Genomic DNA, 18,693 nt, shown 5'->3' on the forward strand with positions numbered 1-18,693 from the left:
TTGTGCTTTACTTGAGATTACTTTGATTGCCTTGAAATTGTGAATTCTTATAGGAATTGATAGAGAAAGAAGAAACAAAGGCATCAACTCTAACTGTGAATGATTTATTCTATGGCAGGCTGTATGTGATCAACACCTTTCTTGAGAGGTCGCCAATCTTTCTCCAGACTGAACCCCAGGATTAGTGCGGATCCAGTCTGATTGAGGGTGAAGCTCCTGCAGTTCATTCCCCTTGATGATCCTACTCAAAACGCCACAGACATGGTCGAATCTTCCGGATCAGAGAATGCTGCTCCTTTGGTTCTAGCCTTTTCCACAAATACTCTAATCTCCCCATACCTCAGCTGAATAGGTGTCTCGAGAAGTCCCCAACAAAGTCGCGGATTAGCCGTCTAAGAGATGTATAATCAAGCTTGTGGTTCATCATTGTCTGATGAAAGGCTCACTCTGAACCCATATAAAATAGAGATAACCTTGTGCCGGTTCAACTCATTCATAAGGATAAAGAACGAAGATACATCTTAGAATAGAATCAAACACTAATTGAGAATAGAACAGTAGTACTTATTAATCTATAAAACTCAACAGAGCTCCTAGCCTCAACCTAGGAGGTTTAGAGACTCATACTGATAGAAAATCACAATGAAATTCAAAATATGCTAGGAGAGATCGTAAACAAGGGTGATCTTCTCCTTTAAATACTAAACTAATGACTAAGGATTACATAAAAAAGATAAAACAGTCTTTTAGTGTGAAAATCCACTTCCAGGACCCACTTGGTGAATGTTTGGGCTGAGCTTTGAGTGCCTCCACGTGCTAGGATGGTTCTAGGGCGTTGAACGCCTGCTTGGGGATCCTTTTTGGGCATTGGAACGCTGGCTACCCCCTTATGGGCGTTGGATGCCCGGACTAGGGTAGATAAAAAAATAAAAAAATAAAAAAATAAAAAATAGACTAAACAAGTATTTCACATTTCATAACTTAGCTGGAAATAGAATAATTAATTTTTAAAAATCAAATGTCGAAAAAACATATTGAATAATCATAAGTCCCATTAAAACATTGAATAACAGTTAAAAAAAAAGTGATCTATCAAGCTATCAAAATTAAAATTAAAAATATAAAAATCAAATAGTTTATAAATAACAAAATGAAATAAACATAATAAATTAATTTAACTAATAAGTTAAATTATACCTATCCATTAACACTTAACAAAAAAAAGTTATCTACCAAGTTATCAAAATTAAAATTAAAAATATAGAAATCAAATTAAATAAATAACAAAATGCAATAAACATTTACTTAATAAAATAGTTTAACTAATAAATTAAACCTTACCTATCAATTAACACTTATTAACAATAGATTCTACCACCTAACATATACTACATCTATAAAAGTACCTGTTACGGTGGGTAACCGGAGATTAATGGGCCGGATGACGTTGGTTGGCCCAAACGTATGAAGGAGGTGGCTTTCGAGTGGACCTGGTACTCGGTGTTCCTCCGTCTGACTTGTACGTGAGAGAGAATGGGGGGTGGTACCTGCAAAGACACTCCGATGCCTAAGTTAGCAAGAGTGTGAGCAGGTTAGAGAGTATTGGAACTTAGAGATACCTGAATGGTGTCAGTGTATTTATAGTGGTGAACCAATAACCACCGCTGAAGTAGTGCCACCTTTTTAGGTGGATAACCATTCCCATATCTTAGGGAGGTTAAGATATGGCTCTATGAAGTGGTTAGAGAGTTTCTAGGGGCAGTTACTCATTCGAATGAGTGTTATCTGCCAGCTAACCCTCGTATCCGACTTCTTTGGAGCATGTCGTGTTCAGTACCGACTTCTTGGGATGAAGGCTGGTACTGGGGGAGGGCCAACCCTTTGGGTTGGGCTTCTTTGCTTGGATCCTGGGCCCTATTTATTGGGCCAGGGTATGAACAGTGCCCCTACTCGAGCCCAATTTCTTTTTAGGATTTGGGTTCGAGTACTCAACTCGGGGTCGTAGCCGATTTGCGAGAGGACCGACGTGATGGTTTAAGAACCGACGTGATTTTTTCTTGACCTTTCGGTTCTGACAGTTACGTCTAATCAAGCATCGTGTCCGTTAGGGGTGTGCGTAGGGATTTAATGGCCTTGGTAACGGTGCATCTTCATTAATGACTGCCCCCATTTTACCATTATGCCCCTAACGTTCTTATAAATACTTTCCCTCTCTTTCGTTGTTTCGTTTCTGCGATCTTTCAAATTTCCCTTGCATTCGTTCGTGCTGCATTCTTGCGTTTCGAAGGCTTTTACTTCCTCCAGTCTTGGTTTCAGACTTAAAGGTTAGCTTTTTTTCCCCTTCTGTGACATGCTTTCTATTTGCGTGCCTTTATCTTATAGGTAGATTGGTTTGTAGGCTTTAGTTCCGTACCCCTTCCCTTAGAGACCGTGTGTTGATTTTCCCTTTTTTTTTTGTAGGTTTCTTGTCACCCTTTTTAAGAAAATGGCTTCCGTAGATGCTCTCTCCCAGTGGGTTGATGTTACGGTCCTAGGGGAGGAGCCCTCAGTTGATACTGAATTTATTACCCACCTTCGTACTCACTATAGAATTTGTACTTCTGAAGAAGATGAGCCGAAGTACGAGTTGGTAGTCCCGGGTCCAGAAGACCGGGTTTGCTTCGGGAGGGCCGACGAGACGGCCCCTCATTTCTTTTTTATGTATGAGAGTATGGTCACTCGTTTGGGCGTTTTTCTCCCTTTTTCAGAGTTTGAAATGTCTGTGTTGCGTCATTGCCGGGTTGCTCCTACCCAGCTTCACCCCAACTCTTGGGGTTTTCTGAAAATTTATCAATTTATCAGCCAGGCCCTAGAGTTTCCGACTTCTCTGAGGATTTTCTTTTACCTCTTCCATATGACCAAGCCCTTTAGTGGGCTAAATAATAAGCAACAGTGGGTGTCCTTTCCGAGCCATACAAGGTCGGAGGCTTTTTACCCTTTTTGACGAGTCCTTTCACGACTTCAAGAACTACTTTTTCAAAGTGCAAGCTATAGAGGGTCACCACCCCTTTTTCCTGGATGATCATTCTTCTCCCCGATTTCCTTTATATTGCCTGGAGGCCTCCCCCTGCGAGAAATATGGTCTGGATGACCTAAATGAGGTAGAAGCAGCCATTGTGGGGTTCCTCCGAGAAGTGTGGGGGAGAGCCCCATACTTGGATACTAAAAAATTTCTCCAGGGGTCGCCGGCCTTTGTCCAGTCACAACTAGGTAGCTTTTTGCGTTTCTCTCTTATTTCCGACTTGCAATTTCTTTTACCGACTTGTCTGACCTTTAGCTACCAATTTGTTTTTGCAGAGATGGCAAAGAAAAACGCTCAAGAGTCTTACCAGAGGGTTCAGGAAGCCAAGGCAAAGTCTCGAGCCAGATCTGGTGGTGTTAGGACGGTTGTCTCTCCTCCTCCTCCTCGGAACGTTGGGACTCCCTCTCAACCTATTGTAATTTCTTCCTCTGCTTCCTCTCTGCCACCCCCTCCTGTCCGACCTACTCCCGAACCAGAGTCGAAGAAGCGCAAGACCTTAGAGTCTGGCGTTTCTGGTGAGGCAGACGCTCTTGCGTTCGTCCGAAAGAACATTTATCCTCATGCTCGTATGAGTATGGATGATGTTTCTGTTCGGCACTACCTCACCACTGTGGTTGAGGAGAGTCTTAAGACGGCGGGGGTTTGTGGCAAACTCTTAGATATATTTGAGAAGACTCCTATCAGCTCTTTAGGGACGACCTCGAGGGTCGAGGAGCTGGAAGGTAGGCTTCGCATATATCAGGATCATGAGAGGGAGTTGGAGGGGGAAGTTACCAAGCTGAAGGAGGAGAGAGACAGCCTCCGGGAGAAGGGGAAGAAGTTGCAAGCCCAATGTAACATGGAGATGGATTTGAGGAAAGCAGCGCAAGCCAGCTACAACAGTTTATTTGCTGATCTTGTGTCTGTAAAGAATGACTTGCTGAATGCTCGGAAGGCCTATACCGAGTTGGAGGACTCTATTGCGGATGGTGCTGATGAGGCTTGGAGGATTTTCAAAGAACAGGTCGGAGTTATTGCTCCTGACTTGGACCTTTCTCCTTTGGACCCTGATAAGATTGTTATTGATGGTGCCATCGTGGATCCTCCTGTCCCCGTGGTGGAGTCTGAGTCTGATTTAAAGACTCGGGGGCAGAGGATCATAGAGTCCCCTCCTCGCTCTAAGGACGCTCCGAGTTCCTCTACCATTCTTCCGACTTCCTCTCCGACTCCTGCTCCTGGCGTTCCCCCTGACTCTGCTGGTGGTGATCCTCTTAAAAAGTGATTTTGGCTATTGGGGCCCGGCCTGTGGGCCCCTCTTTTTAAACTCTTTATATTTATTTGTCGGTGTTTGAACAATTTTTGGCCTTTTAAGGCCGTAAACAAAACAATTTATGATGCCCTTTCTTAATAAGGGTTTAATTTAGCGTTAAATAAATGCCCTTTTTGGATAAGGGTTTTGGGTTACCTTATGCGCTCATGCTTTTTCTGTTCGTGGTTCTTTTGACTCTTTGATCTTTTCTAGAAAAAACCTTTTCTTTGGGGCTTGCCTGCTTTTCTGAACTTCCTTGATTCTCAAGGCAGCCTTACTATTTTTTCTTAGTTTTTCCTTATCTCTTTTTGTTATTCTTAGTACTCAATTTTGTTTTATTGAGTTTTTCGTGGCTTAGGCTACTTTTGCGATTCATTTTAACTTTACTCGGCTTTGTTTTACGACTTATGAGTCAGATTGCTTCCGAGTTTATCATGATCGACTTCTATAGCCTCTTTACGCCGACTTGTACCTCGTCGTTTTATCCTGACGACCATCCTGGTCGGTTCATGGGATTTTCACGTTTTGTCGAGCTTAAATCGGCGCGTTTCGTAGAAAGAGAATAAAAAGGGAATTTAAAAGAGATATTTAAGATAAAAAAGATCTTTACTAATTGAGGAGGTACCTTATTGCTACTAAGGGCTTTTGATAATTTATTTCCCTTAGTCCCTACTATAATGCCTCGTTAAAAACCCTTCTCCAGAAAAAAACCCTTTGATTCTGGGAAAAAATCATGAAGCTGGGAAAAGAGTACATCAGGGAGTAGAGTTCATTTTTAACTGTAGTACCTTTTCATATTACAAGCATGCCATGATCTTGGTAACTCGGCGCCGCCTAAGTCGGTCACCTTATAATAGCCCTTTCCTAAGACCTCCTTGACCTTGTATGGTCCTTTCCAATTAGCAGCGAGCTTTCCCTCCCCCGATTTGTTGACTCCAATGTCGTTTCTGATTAAGACTAAGTCGTCAGGGGTGAAACTCCTTCGAATGACTTTTTTGTTGTACCTTGTAGTCATCCTTTGTTTCAACGCTGCTTCTCTTATCTGAGCTTCTTCTCGGACTTCAGGGAGCAAGTCGAGCTCTTCTTTGTGCCCCTGTATATTCCTGATCTCGTCGTGGAAAATCACTCTTGGGCTTTGCTCATTGACCTCTATTGGGATCATGGCTTCTACGCCATAGACTAGTCGGAAGGGTGTTTCTCCAGTGGCGGATTGGGGGGTTGTTCTGTAAGCCCATAGTACTTGTTGGAGCTCTTCGGCCCAAGCTCCTTTCGCATCTTGTAACCTTTTCTTCAGCCCTGCCAGTATGACTTTGTTGGCTGCTTCGACTTGCCCATTGGCTTGTGGGTGTTCCACTGAGGTGAACTGGTGTTTGATGTTCATACTGGCTACTAGGCTTCTGAAGGTGGAGTCGGTGAACTGGGTTCCGTTATCTGTGGTAATGGAATAAGGTATCCCATACCTTGTGATTATATTTTTGTAGAGGAACCTCCGACTTCTTTGTGCAGTGATGGTGGCCAGTGGTTCTGCTTTTCTATCCACTTTGTGAAATAATCTATTCCCACTATTAGGTATTTAACTTGTCCTGGCGCCTGGGGAAAAGGACCTAACAAATCCATTCCCCATTTTGCAAAGGGCCATGGAGAAGTGATACTAATGAGCTCTTCTGGGGGAGCCACGTGGAAATTTGCATGCATCTGACATGGCTGGCACTTTTTCACAAATTCTGTGGCATCTTTCTGTAAGGTTGGCCAGTAGAATCCAGCTCGGATCACTTTCCTGGCCAATGACCTGGCTCCGAGATGGTTCCCGCAGATTCCGCTATGTACCTCCTCCAACACCTCGGTGGCTCTTGAGGTCGGTACACACTTTAACAATGGTGTTGATATCCCCCTTCTATAGAGAACATTTTTCACCAAGGTATAGTGTTGTGCTTCCCTTCGGATTTTCTGGGCTTCTTTTTCCTCCTTGGGGAGGATGTCGAATTTTAGGTATTCGACTAAGGGGTTCATCCATCCGAGGTTTAATCTGACCACTTCAAAGACTTCTAGTGTGTCTTCCGTTTTTACCACTGAAGGTTCCTGGAGAGTCTCTTGAATCAGGCTTCTGTTATTTCCTCCCGGCTTGGTACTTGCTAGCTTGGATAGGGCGTCTGCTCTGCTGTTTAGATTCCGAGTTATGTGTTTCACCTCGGTTTCTGCAAAGCGCCCCAGGAGCTCCGAAGCTTTTTCCAAGTACCTTTTCATATTTGGGTCCTTTGCCTGATATTCCCCACTTATTTGGGAGGTCACCACTTGGGAGTCGCTGTATACCATCACCTTCATAGCACCGACTTCTTCTGCCAGCTTCAATCCTGCGGTCAAGGCTTCGTATTCTGCCTGATTATTTGAAGCTGGGAATTCAAACTTGAGGGAAACCTCTATCTGGGTTCCCCTTTCATCTACCAATATTATGCCTGCGCCGCTTCCTGTTTTATTGGAGGATCCATCTACATAGAGTTCCCATGTAGTTGGTTTATCCTCTTGATCCCCTGCATATTCTGCAACGAAGTCGGCGAGGCACTGGGCTTTAATCGCCGTCCGAGTTTCGTACTTCAAGTCGAACTCGGAGAGCTCTATTGCCCATTGGACCATTCTTCCTGCAATATCCGTCTTTTGGAGGATTTGCTTCATGGGTTGGTTCGTGCGGACTCTTATTGTGTGAGCCTGAAAGTAAGGCCGTAGCCTTCGGGAGGCTATTACTAAGGAGTAGGCAAACTTTTCTAATTTGTGATACCTTAGCTCAGGGCCCTGTAGAACTTTACTGATGAAATAGATTGGGTGTTGACTGACCTCGTCTTCTCTCATCAAGGCTGCCGAGACAGCCTTGTCTGCCACGGATAGGTATAGGACGAGGTCTTTTCTGGCTATAGGTCGGGTCAAGATAGGAGGTTGGCTCAAAAACTTTTTGAACTCCTGGAACGCCTCCTCGCATTCGGGAGTCCACTCAAACTGGTGCCCCTTTTTCAGTAGGGAGAACAGTGGAAGGGATCTTAATGCTGATCCTGCCAAAAATATGGAGAGAGCTGCTAGTCGGCCGTTCAGCTGTTGGACCTCTCTCAAACAAGTCGGGCTTTTCATCTCTAGGATAGCTCTACACTTGTCGGGATTGGCTTCGATCCCTCTTTGTGTTAGCATGAATCCTAGAAATTTTCCTGCCTCCACTGCGAAGGCGCACTTTGCAGGATTTAGTCTCATCCCGTGCAACCTTATGGTGTCAAAGACTTGTGAGAGGTCGGATAGGAGGTCGACTTCCTCCTTGGTTTTTACCAACATATCGTCGACATATGCTTCCATTAAGTTCCCTAAGTGGGGGGCAAACACCTTATTCATCAGCCTCTGATATGTGGCCCCTGCATTTTTCAATCCAAATGGCATGACCACGTAGCAATAGTTGGCTCTGGGCGTGATGAATGATGTTTTTTCCTGGTCTGGTTCATACATCGGGATTTGGTTATACCCTGAGTAGGCGTCCATGAATGACAGGTATTGATACCCCGAGCTAGAGTCCACTAGGGCGTCAATACTTGGTAGTGGATAAGGATCCTTGGGACATGCCTTATTTAAGTCGGTGTAGTCGACGCACATTCTCCATTTACCATTTTGTTTTTTGACTAGCACTACATTGGCTAGCCATGTTGGATATTTGACTTCTCTGATGAAACCGGCTTCTAGGAGCGCCTGCACTTGCTCTTCTACTACTAGGGCTCGCTCTGGGCCGAGCTTGCGTCTTCTTTGTTGCACAGGTCGGGACCCTGAGTAGACCGAGAGCTTGTGAGACATGAGCTCGGGATCTATCCCAGGCATGTCGGAGGCCTTCCAGGCGAAGAGATCTGAGTTATCTCTTAGGAGCTTAATCAACCCTTGTCTTAGGGTTTCCCCTAGGTTGGCTCCTATGTGAGTGTTTTTTCCTTCCTCTTTGCCGACCTGAATCTCCTCAGTTTTTCCCCCGGGCTGTGGTCGCAGCTCTTCTTTAACCCTTGCTCCCCCGAGTTCTATTGTGTGAACTTCTTTGCATTTTCCTCTCAGGTTTAGGCTTTCATTGTAGCATTTCCTTGCCAGCTTCTGATCTCCCCTCACCGTTGCTATCCCCGACGAGGTCGGGAACTTCATGCAGAGGTGGGGTGTCGATACCACCGCTCCGAGTCGGTTAAGGGTAGCTCTGCCGATTAAAGCATTATAGGCCGATCCCACGTCGATGACTATGAAGTCTATACTCAGAGTCTTTGATTTTTCCCCCTTTCCAAAGGTGGTGTGGAGGGGCAAAAATCATAGTGGCTTTATTGGCGTGTCACCTAATCCGTACAAGGTGTCGGGGTAGGCTCTTAACTCTTTCTCATCTAAACCTAGTTTGTCGAAAGCGGGCTTAAAGAGGATGTCTGCTGAGCTTCCTTGGTCTACTAGTGTTCTGTGTAGATGGACATTTGCCAGGATCATGGTAATTACCACTGGGTCATCGTGCCCCGAGATTACTCCTCGCCCGTCTTCCTTTGTGAATGAAATGGTCGGAAGGTCGGAGGACCCCTCTTCGACCTGGTAAACTCTCTTGAGATGTCTTTTACGAGAGGATTTTGTGAGTCCCCCTCCCGCAAACCCTCCTGAAATCATATGGATATGTCTCTCCGGAGTTTGTGGTGGTGGGTCTCTTCTATCCGTATCTTCTCGCTTTCTTTTTCCATGACCGTCCGACCTTTCTATGAGATATCTGTCAAGCCGACCTTCTCTGGCCAGCTTTTCTATCACATTTTTAAGGTCGTAACAGTCGTTTGTGGAGTGCCCATATATCTTATGGTACTCACAGTAATCACCGCGGCTCCCCCTTTTTTATTTTTAATGGGTCTGGGGGGAGGCAGCCTTTCGGTATTGCAAATTTCTCTGTATACATCTACTACAGGAATTTTCAGTGGAGTATAAGAGTGGTATTTTCTTGGCCTATCGAGGCCGAGTTCTTCCTTCTTCTTAGCTTCCCTCTCCCTCTCTTTCGTTGAGGGAGGGTGACCGGGTCGCAAACTCGGGTCTCTTAGCCTAGCGTTCTCTTCCATATTGATGTACTTTTCCGCTCTTTCCTGTACATCACTTAAAGAGGCGGGGTGTCTTTTTGATATGGACTGTGAGAAGGGACCTTCTCTAAGACCATTGACTAGCCCCATGATGACTGCTTCGGTGGGCAGGTCTTGAATCTCCAAACATGCTTTGTTAAACCTTTCCATATAGGCCCGTAAGGACTCCCCGACCTCCTGTTTTATTCCCAGGAGACTTGGTGCATGTTTTACTTTGTCTTTCTGGATGGAGAACCTCATCAAGAACTTTCTGGAGAGGTCTTCAAAACTGGTAATTGACCTCGGAGGGAGGCCGTCGAACCACTTCATCGCTGTTTTCGACAAGGTTGTCGGAAAAGCTTTGCATCGCGTAGCGTCAGAAGCGTCAGCCAGATACATCCGACTTTTAAAATTGCTCAGATGATGCTTTGGGTCGGGGGTTCCGTCGTAGAGGTCCATATCGGGGCTTCTAAAGTTTCTCGGAACTTTTGCCCTCATTATGTCCTCGCTGAAAGGATCTTTCTCCCCTAAGGGAGAATCTTCTCTACCGTCGTGGGAGTTCTGGCCTTTGAGGGAGGATTCTAACTTTAAGAGTTTTTTTTCTAACTCTTTTCGTCGCTCCATCTCCTCTTTCAGGTTCTTTTCGGTTTCCTTTTGTCGTTCCCGTTCCTGGTCTAGCTGCTCGAGGCGACTGTGGATTAATCCCATAAGCTCAATTGCGTGGGATGGTCCTTCTTTTTCTGATTCGCGCCCCTCCGAGGAATTCACCTTCGGGTTTTTGATTCCGGAGGTGCCTTCCCGGTGTTGGTCATTGGCTTCCTGGTGAAGGGTCTGGTCTGCCTCATTGTTTCCAATGTTCTTGTTCAGAATCAGTCTCCACATGACCCTCTTCAGGGGATCTATCCGCCATCACTGGTTGATCTCTCGGTTCCCCGGCAACGGCGCCAATGTTACGGTGGGTAACCGGAGATTAATGGGCCGGATGACGTTGGTTGGCCCAAACGTATGAAGGAGGTGGCTTTCGAGTGGACCTGGTACTCGGTGTTCCTCCGTCCGACTTGTACGTGAGAGAGAATGGGGGGTGGTACCTGCAAAGACACTCCGATGCCTAAGTTAGCAAGAGTGTGAGCAGGTTAGAGAGTATTGGAACTTAGAGATACCTGAATGGTGTCAGTGTATTTATAGTGGTGAACCAATAACCACCGCTGAAGTAGTGCCACCTTTTTAGGTGGATAACCGTTCCCATATCTTAGGGAGGTTAAGATATGGCTCTATGAAGTGGTTAGAGAGTTTCTAGGGGCAGTTACTCATTCGAATAAGTGTTATCTGCCAGCTAACCCTCGTATCCGACTTCTTTGGAGCATGTCGTGTTCAGTACCGACTTCTTGGGATGAAGGCTGGTACTGGGGGAGGGCCAACCCTTTGGGTTGGGCTTCTTTGCTTGGATCTTGGGCCCTATTTATTGGGTCAGGGTATGAACAGTACCCTAACCACCACTATAGATATATGCGCTTATTTAACTTAAACATGAAAATAACAATATAACAATACTAACATGGAAATCAATTGTCCCAACGATATGCTACATCGCATTCAGACGGTTGATATCCTCATCCCATGCATCTGCGCGCCCCATAATCTCCAAGTACCTCGACAATATGATTAGAAAAGGCTAGAAGAAAACTAGAAGAAATGAATGAAAAATGACTTCAAGTCACCCTGTAAACGAGTTCTATATATATGCGTCCTTCTTACTTGTCTTGTTTACAATGTAAATGAAATAGCATTGTGTATATCTTATTTACACTATAAACGAGATAAACACAATACACACGTGTGCAAATGTCATACATGCACGTCGTATCATGTCCAATAAACGAGATAAGTAATAGAGTGTAAATCAATAAAAAAAGCTACAAATTACATATTTTCGTAAATATTTTTTTTATTTATTTAAGAAAAATCCCAGGTTAGAGTTGGATTTTATAATTGAATATTGCAATACATGTGAGACAATTTTTTTTTTTGCAAAATAAATCCTCAGCTTCCATTAAATAGCTAAAACCTTCATGCAAGTACAAAAACGAAGCAAACGAAGCTTTTCTTCCTTTTGCTTCTATATATAATAAGTATATACGCAAACTATTAACTCAGGAATAGTTTTACCGTAAATACATACGCTGATGCCCATCATCAGGGATCATGCCACACTACAGTAATAGTTAAAGACCTAAAAACATGTTGCCAAAAGATGAGATACAAAGTTTATCAGCCCTTTACTTCAAAATTACAGAAATATAGCTAAGTCTGGCCATCAGCCCAAAGTATATTAATGCAGGATTCCAATATCAAGCAGCTGGAACCTTCTTTCCATCCTCTATGAAGTAAATTGCACTTTCTGGGACCTGCAAGAGGAAGATTAGTTTTCCATCATAAAGAAGTTCCAAAAGATTGGGATAAAGGAAACTCAGTTATCAAGAATCGGTGACAGTACGAATCCTGTACCGAAAACAAAAGTTATCAACTGCAAAAGACAACCCACTTGATCAAAACTTTCTGTTTTAGTTATAGATCCATATTTTCCAGCATATTTGTAGCATTGCTTCACATTTGTTATCTTGTCATAATTTCATGAGGACTGCAAGAAGTTAGTGAACTCCCAATTTACCTATTTAAGACAAAGGGAAGGAAATAGAATGACATCCCCTATAATTTTTACAGTTATTCATAATATAAGCTTCACACAATTATATTTGCTTTAGAAAGTTATATGATCACTTTATTTTTCTCACAAGTTGGTTTGTGAAGGAGCCGAGGAGGGGTGGCGGTAGAGGCAGTGGCGGTGATGGTTACAACTTGTAGAGGGAGCGGTGTTGCTACTGCTGAGTTTGGGAAGAGAAAAGGAAGGTCTGCGAGAGAGAAGGGGAGGATCATAGGAAGGGCAGGGTTTGGAGGCAAAAAAAAAAAAAAAGTTGACTAACTGTGGACTGTTCGATAGGGGTAAACTTGAAACTTGTTTTAATTGATAGAGACAAAATTGGATCAAATTAACGTCGTGTAGTTTTGAAACTTTTTGAAAACATTCATGACAAAAAGTATTCTTTACCCAATAAAAAAATGTAAAACACTTTTTTGGGGAAGACCATTGTATTTGCTAAGTAGTTATGCATCAACATTACACAGGATTGTTAATACTAATAAATCCATTGGTCCAACTTATCAAGATAATTAGATGACTAAAAGAAAATAAACAAATGTTACAAGTTATAATAAAAGAAACAAGTAAAATGTCTTTGCTCCATTCAAAAGTTGTACCGTTTGTAAATGAAGTGTTCCATAAATCACATAGGTTGGCGTACAACACATTAACACTTTGAGACAAACTTTCTTTATTATGCATTCCTATAGCGACATTAAAACATCCAATAGCAAGTACCCTCTCTTCACAAATTAATGACAATTTGATAACAGACACTATGACTAAATCATGATAACAGTAAATTTTATTGGTTAGGCTACCTACATTACAGCCTTTAGATACGGCCCTTTACCGGACCCTGCTTTAGCAAGATACTTGTGCTACCCTTTATATTTCAACATACTAAATCAGAACTAAATAGCAAATTGGAAATCAAAGTCACTTACATCAGGCCATGTATCTGTAATGAACTCCACAATGTCATAAGATATATCCCCTTGAACATCAATTTGGTCTTTCTCAGTTGGACCCTGACACCAATGAATCCACAGTAGTATAAGATATCAATTACATCTATTAGACAACTATGACCACCACCTAAAAGCTAATAGTTATTCACCTTTACAACAGAAGCTCCTGTAGCAAACTTTTTACCAAGTTTCTTTGAAGCATCACTAAGCTTGACACCTGGGATGCAATAAAATAGAATGACTTAAATATTAATAGCATCTGTTAATGAGTGTCTTGAGATAATGAAGTTACAGCTTACCAAAAAGTTCTAGTCCTTTCACAGTCGTGATACATTTTCGTTTGTTACGAATGACTTTCTCAATAACAACCTCTTGCTTCTCCTGTAAAACAATGCAAATTAAGAACATATCAAATGATTGGAATGATGGCATTTAGTATAAATGATGGTGATGATTGATGAGAATCTTTTATTTGAGAGCGAAAAAAAATTCCAAGACATGCCTTTTTCTTTATCTTCCCACCAGGAAGACGCTTGACCTCTTCTTGCTTTGGTGCTAAATCATAACAATATAACATCAGCAGGACTTCAAAATGCTTTGGCTATAACCAATTGGGAAGCAGTACAAGAACAACATCCAATTTATCAAACTCGTGAAATAACGAAACTGAAATGAATATGATGGTAAGCAAAGCAAAATATTCAATTCACTGACATGTCAGGTCTGAAACTTCTAGAATGTTGACTTTATGAATTGCATTTCATAAGAAGAAAACTACCAGGCAAAAATACAAAAAGAAGGGTGGGGGTGGGGAGGGGGCCTTAATTCCATGTACACTTTTGTTCTTCATTTGAAAAAAGAAAATGAAATGGAATTCCGCGACATAATAATACTCATATCTAGACAAATGTACACAATGAAAATATGAGTGTTGTTCCAATCAAAACAATACCCAAAATAAGTGAAACGAAACACAAGTAACCATTGCATTTGCTTGCCAGAACTAATAACCATTTCTCAGAAATAAAAACACTAATCACAACTCTAATCTTCAACATCAAATAGCAATGCAGCAAAATAGATATATAAATAAATAAGCGAAGGGGAAAAGAAAAAACAAAAAAGAAGAAAACCTGAGGTAGCAGCTCCATCACTAGACCCCGAAGATATACCGGTACCTTGAAGCTTATCAGCAACTTTATCAGCATCCCTTTCATTCGTTTCTGCGCCGTCAAAATTAAAATGAACAAACAAATTCGAAGGAGTTAGGTTTCAAATTGAAAATAAATCAATTCACAGTGAATATATTGGGAAATTTGAATTGTAACTGCTGTTCAGGAAAAAATAAAATAAAAATTTAAAAATTGGAAAGATTGATTACCTTTGAGAAGATCGGGATATAGGTCAGGGAAGTTTTGGATCAACCAGGGTTTGCATTTTTCGAAATCGGGTCCGAATTCGCAGTATTCGGGTGGCATAGAGCACACGGGGCAGTACACTACCCGAACCGGTTGGGGTTTGTCTGCCATTGTTGATTGTGTTGTGCGGAGCAACGAAACCAGAAACCCTTCTTATGTGGTTCGCGTGATTGTACTGTGCGGAGTTCAGGGAGGAAAGAAAAGAAGAGGAGGAGGAATAGGGACTGAGTGAGGAAGAGGAATGAAACGGTGCGTTATGGTGACGCAGCTCTTCGAAAAGGCAATGCCTGATCAAATCTCAATACTCTAGAACCGCAAGGGCTTTTTGCTAACTGTAATAAGCAGACGTCGTCGTTTCGAGAACCCACAGGCCACAGCCAAACTGGCTAACATTTGTGTTGCAAGAAGAGTACTAATAAATGATTAAATTTAAAGACTTCAATCTCACGAAGTATAAGATGTTCTTTGTCCCCAAAAAAAAAAAGATATTTCGGTATTTAATAATTTTTTGTTAGGATAACGCAACTTTTTTGTTAAAGAATTTATTAAATAATAACAAAAATTAATTTTGTGGAATTTTTATAGGAGTTTTAAACTCCCACAAATTATTAATAAATTTATTTTTTTAAAAAAATCTTATTGATGATGGTTAAGTAGAAAAAGACCATTATTAAAAATGATGTCGCAGAAAAAAATAATTGCAGTATTATTAGGCAAAAAACATTAGTATTTAAAAAAATGTTTTAAATAAATAAATATAAGATATTATTATCAATTTATGAAGTCCGTATCAATACATTAAAAAAAGGTTTTAATTGATACTATCAAAAGAAGTCATTTTTATTCAAAATTTAAGTTAGACATAAATTATGGACATGCTATGTTCGAGAATAGCTATCAACACATAGCGTCAAAGTAAAGTGCAAAACAGTTGTTAAGAAAATTAGAACGAAAACAGTTAATTCAAGTTTAGAAAAAAAAAAACTGGCGAAAATATTATAGAAATAATTGTCAATTAGGCATTAGTTTAGTCTATATATAGAGTTTTAAGCAAACATTGCAGAAAATTTAGTTTTTTTGAAAAACACTTAGAAACCTAAAACGCTTTCAGCCCCCTTGGTATCACAGAGTAAAAATTGGGAATCTTAAATAATTTATCTGAACTCAAACACTTGCAATTTGCTTCTTTCCAGTTTTTATTAATAAAATTTCTCTACTTTTACGTATTCTTCTCTTTTACATTTAGCTTTCCTTCTTCATCCTTTCTTTAATTTCCTATTTATTTTAATTTCTACAATTTACTTTACCTCCAACACCTTATATTTATTTGTTTATTTTCTAATTTTATTCCTTTTAATTTCTATTGACGTTACAATTGCGACATTGAAATACCCACATTTGCTTTTAAACATTAACAAAATTTGAGTAAAACAAGTGCGAAAATCTTTTAAAGGAAAAAATAGCATCGAACAAGAAATAAAATAAGATAACATTAATGTTGATGTATTTATATTAGTGATTATGACAATAGAGGAGATAACAGTGGTGATAAAATATGGTTACATAATAGAAATAATAGAGATAGAAATGATAATTACGAGAATGAAGAAGGTGGTGGTAGTAGTAGTCATAGTTGGTAGTTTTGCTTTTTCTGCGTCTGTCGAATCGAATCACTTCTTAACCAACGACAACAACAACTAGACGATGACACCAATAGAAGGTTTGAACCGCAAAGGTGGCAAGGGTGGCAAGGGTGGCAAGGGAGAGGGACTAGGGAGGTGGAGTTCCTTCTGCTCATTGGAGATGCAATGGAAATTAGGGTTGGAAGGAAGAGGGATAAGGGGGGCATTCGTAAGTGAGGGTGAGGGAAGTGGGTTAGTGGGATATGTTAGTGGGATTTTTTTTTTTCTTTCTTGGCATCAAAATGATGCCGTTTATGGGCTATATGACAAAATCGGAACATTAAAAAACTCGGTCGATTCGTCTAATTCACCAGTTCAACCAGTTTTTTAACTGATTTTTTGTAAAGCGGTTTTAAAATCAATCGAATCGATTAAATGGTCGATTTTCGGTTAATCTAATTGAATCGACTGATCCAGTCCGGCTTTTAGAACCCGCATTTACATGTAACAAATAATATTGTAACGATAATGTATGAGTTTGAAATTAGACCTACCTAAAAAAATGTCATATTCGTGAAAGACATTCAAAAGTTATTTGATGATGTTACCACAATCATGTGCATAGTAATTAAAAAACTATATAATAAATGTTTTAAAAATTGAATACATTTTTGTATATTATATTTATTGTATAAACATGTGTTGAGACTTTCTGAAGAATATATAATATTTATAATCTCCTTTTTATAAGAATTTGTATTTTAAGGATTATACTCTCTCCGTCTTAAAATAATTATTTATTCTTAAAATCTTATTTTGTCTAAAAATAATCATCTATTAAAAAGAATTAAACAACAATAATTAAGAAAATTTTGTTTCTAAAAACATAGGTTATCATATACTCTAATTTCTTTGTGGGATCTAAACAATTTAGATCATGACTAGCTTTATATTAGGATTTGGATTTTTTAAAGTTTGAATTTCACTTTGGATAGTAAAATGTGATCTTTTATCATTTATTTTATAGGTGAGACCAAGAAAAAATATAAAAAAAAAAACATTCAAATGTGAGAGATAACACTTTACCCTCTAAAATAAAAATTCAAATTTTAGAGAATCTAAATTCTTATATTAGTGATTTAGTGTGCTTGAACTTTAAGGGTTTTTTTTTTTTTTTCTTTTGCAATTTTTTCATTCTTTCAAGCCCAATAAGTAGAGATAGATATCAAAGTCCAAAACAAACCAGGATTACTCTCAAGCCACTCAATAAGTGGATTAAGGTTGGATCTCTTTCAAAAGAAGTATATATTCTTTTACAACGTTAGATTGTTGTTTAAACACTTATCCCAAAAAAAAAGTGATTGTTGTTTAAACAATCACTTTATTGATATAAGCATACAGACTTGGTTGTCACCATATTGATATTAAATGCCTCTTTATAACCAAATTGCTTTTTGATGTATGATGCCTATGCATTCCGAATTTCAATTAGTTTTCTTTGCAGTGAAGAAGGTGAACAATCATTGGTATGTATCCTGTGTTGTTGGAGGTGCTCCCCTGGGCAGTGGAAGGACCAATTCTTCCCTCAGAACCCAACAGTGGCATATGTTGCTAAAGAACTAATTTAGTAATATGATATGAGTTGCTTTGAAATCTCCACCGATCCCATGGCGACACATTGGTGGTGGCACACCAGACAACAAGTTAGCTCATGTTAATTGGTTAGTGACGTCATCAGCAAGCAATTCCTTGAGCCAAGTCACTTCCGAATTTTATTCATCATTGTACTTGTTGTAACACATGTTCATTTATATGCAGGATGGAAAATACAACTTTTTTTAAATATGAAAAGGAATTTCTAATTTTGTGTATGGTTAATAATAGGGAGGAAATCTGGGTTTGTCACGCAGCCATTCAACGTTTTTGTGTTGTTAATTGTTATATAGCGCAGAAGAGGAAGACTTGCCAATAAATGAAAAAGTAAATGTTTCCGCAGCCAGGATTCGAACCTGGAAATTCAGCTTCACAATTAATCAGAATTTATCCAAATTACTACTGCGGATGTTGTGCTAATCAACTGCAAAAACAAGTATTAAAAGTTTATAGTTTTAGAGTCAAATCCAGTTATTAATTTATTACACAAAATTAAGATGGAACAAACCACAAAATTGCCATTGGATTATTAACTGGCTAACAAAATTATCTTCTAGATTTGTTAACAAAAGAAATGATCTCATAATATTTTAAAATAAGACAAAAATACTCAACATTAAACTATATTTTTAAAATTTAATAATTTTATATCAAATAGATTTTTTTTGTAATTTTTTGTCAACGGTTAATAAATCAAATAAATTTTTTTGTGATGTTTTTGTTAACAACCAATAATACTTTAGAAAATAAAAAAAATTATATATAAAATTTTGGTTTGTATTTTTGCAAATATTTAAATAGAGTACACAAACAGTTTGTTAAATTCAAAAGTCATTTGTCACTTATAATCTTTTTTATTTTTGTTGAATCTCAAAATATTTTGAGAATATTTTTATTATATTTTAAA

The 18,693-nt window shown here is 39.8% G+C and overlaps 1 protein-coding gene across 1 annotated transcript; it reads right to left on the reverse strand.

Annotated features, from left to right (window-relative positions):
* Nucleotides 1-11,643: 11,643 nt before the first annotated feature.
* Nucleotides 11,644-14,984, reverse strand: LOC112738219 (translation machinery-associated protein 22). Its single transcript, XM_025788567.2, has 7 exons — nt 14,475-14,984; nt 14,227-14,316; nt 13,596-13,648; nt 13,393-13,474; nt 13,243-13,310; nt 13,070-13,153; nt 11,644-11,829 (listed from the first exon to the last, which is right to left on the reverse strand). The coding sequence occupies exons 1-7, from the start codon at nt 14,620-14,622 to the stop codon at nt 11,773-11,775; spliced, it is 582 nt and encodes a 193-aa protein (XP_025644352.1). The 5' UTR covers nt 14,623-14,984; the 3' UTR covers nt 11,644-11,772.
* Between the last annotated feature and the right edge of the window lie 3,709 nt (nt 14,985-18,693).

The sequence above is a fragment of the Arachis hypogaea genome, chromosome 13, assembly GCF_003086295.3.
Source record: "Arachis hypogaea cultivar Tifrunner chromosome 13, arahy.Tifrunner.gnm2.J5K5, whole genome shotgun sequence".
Classification (NCBI taxonomy): Eukaryota; Viridiplantae; Streptophyta; class Magnoliopsida; order Fabales; family Fabaceae; genus Arachis; species Arachis hypogaea.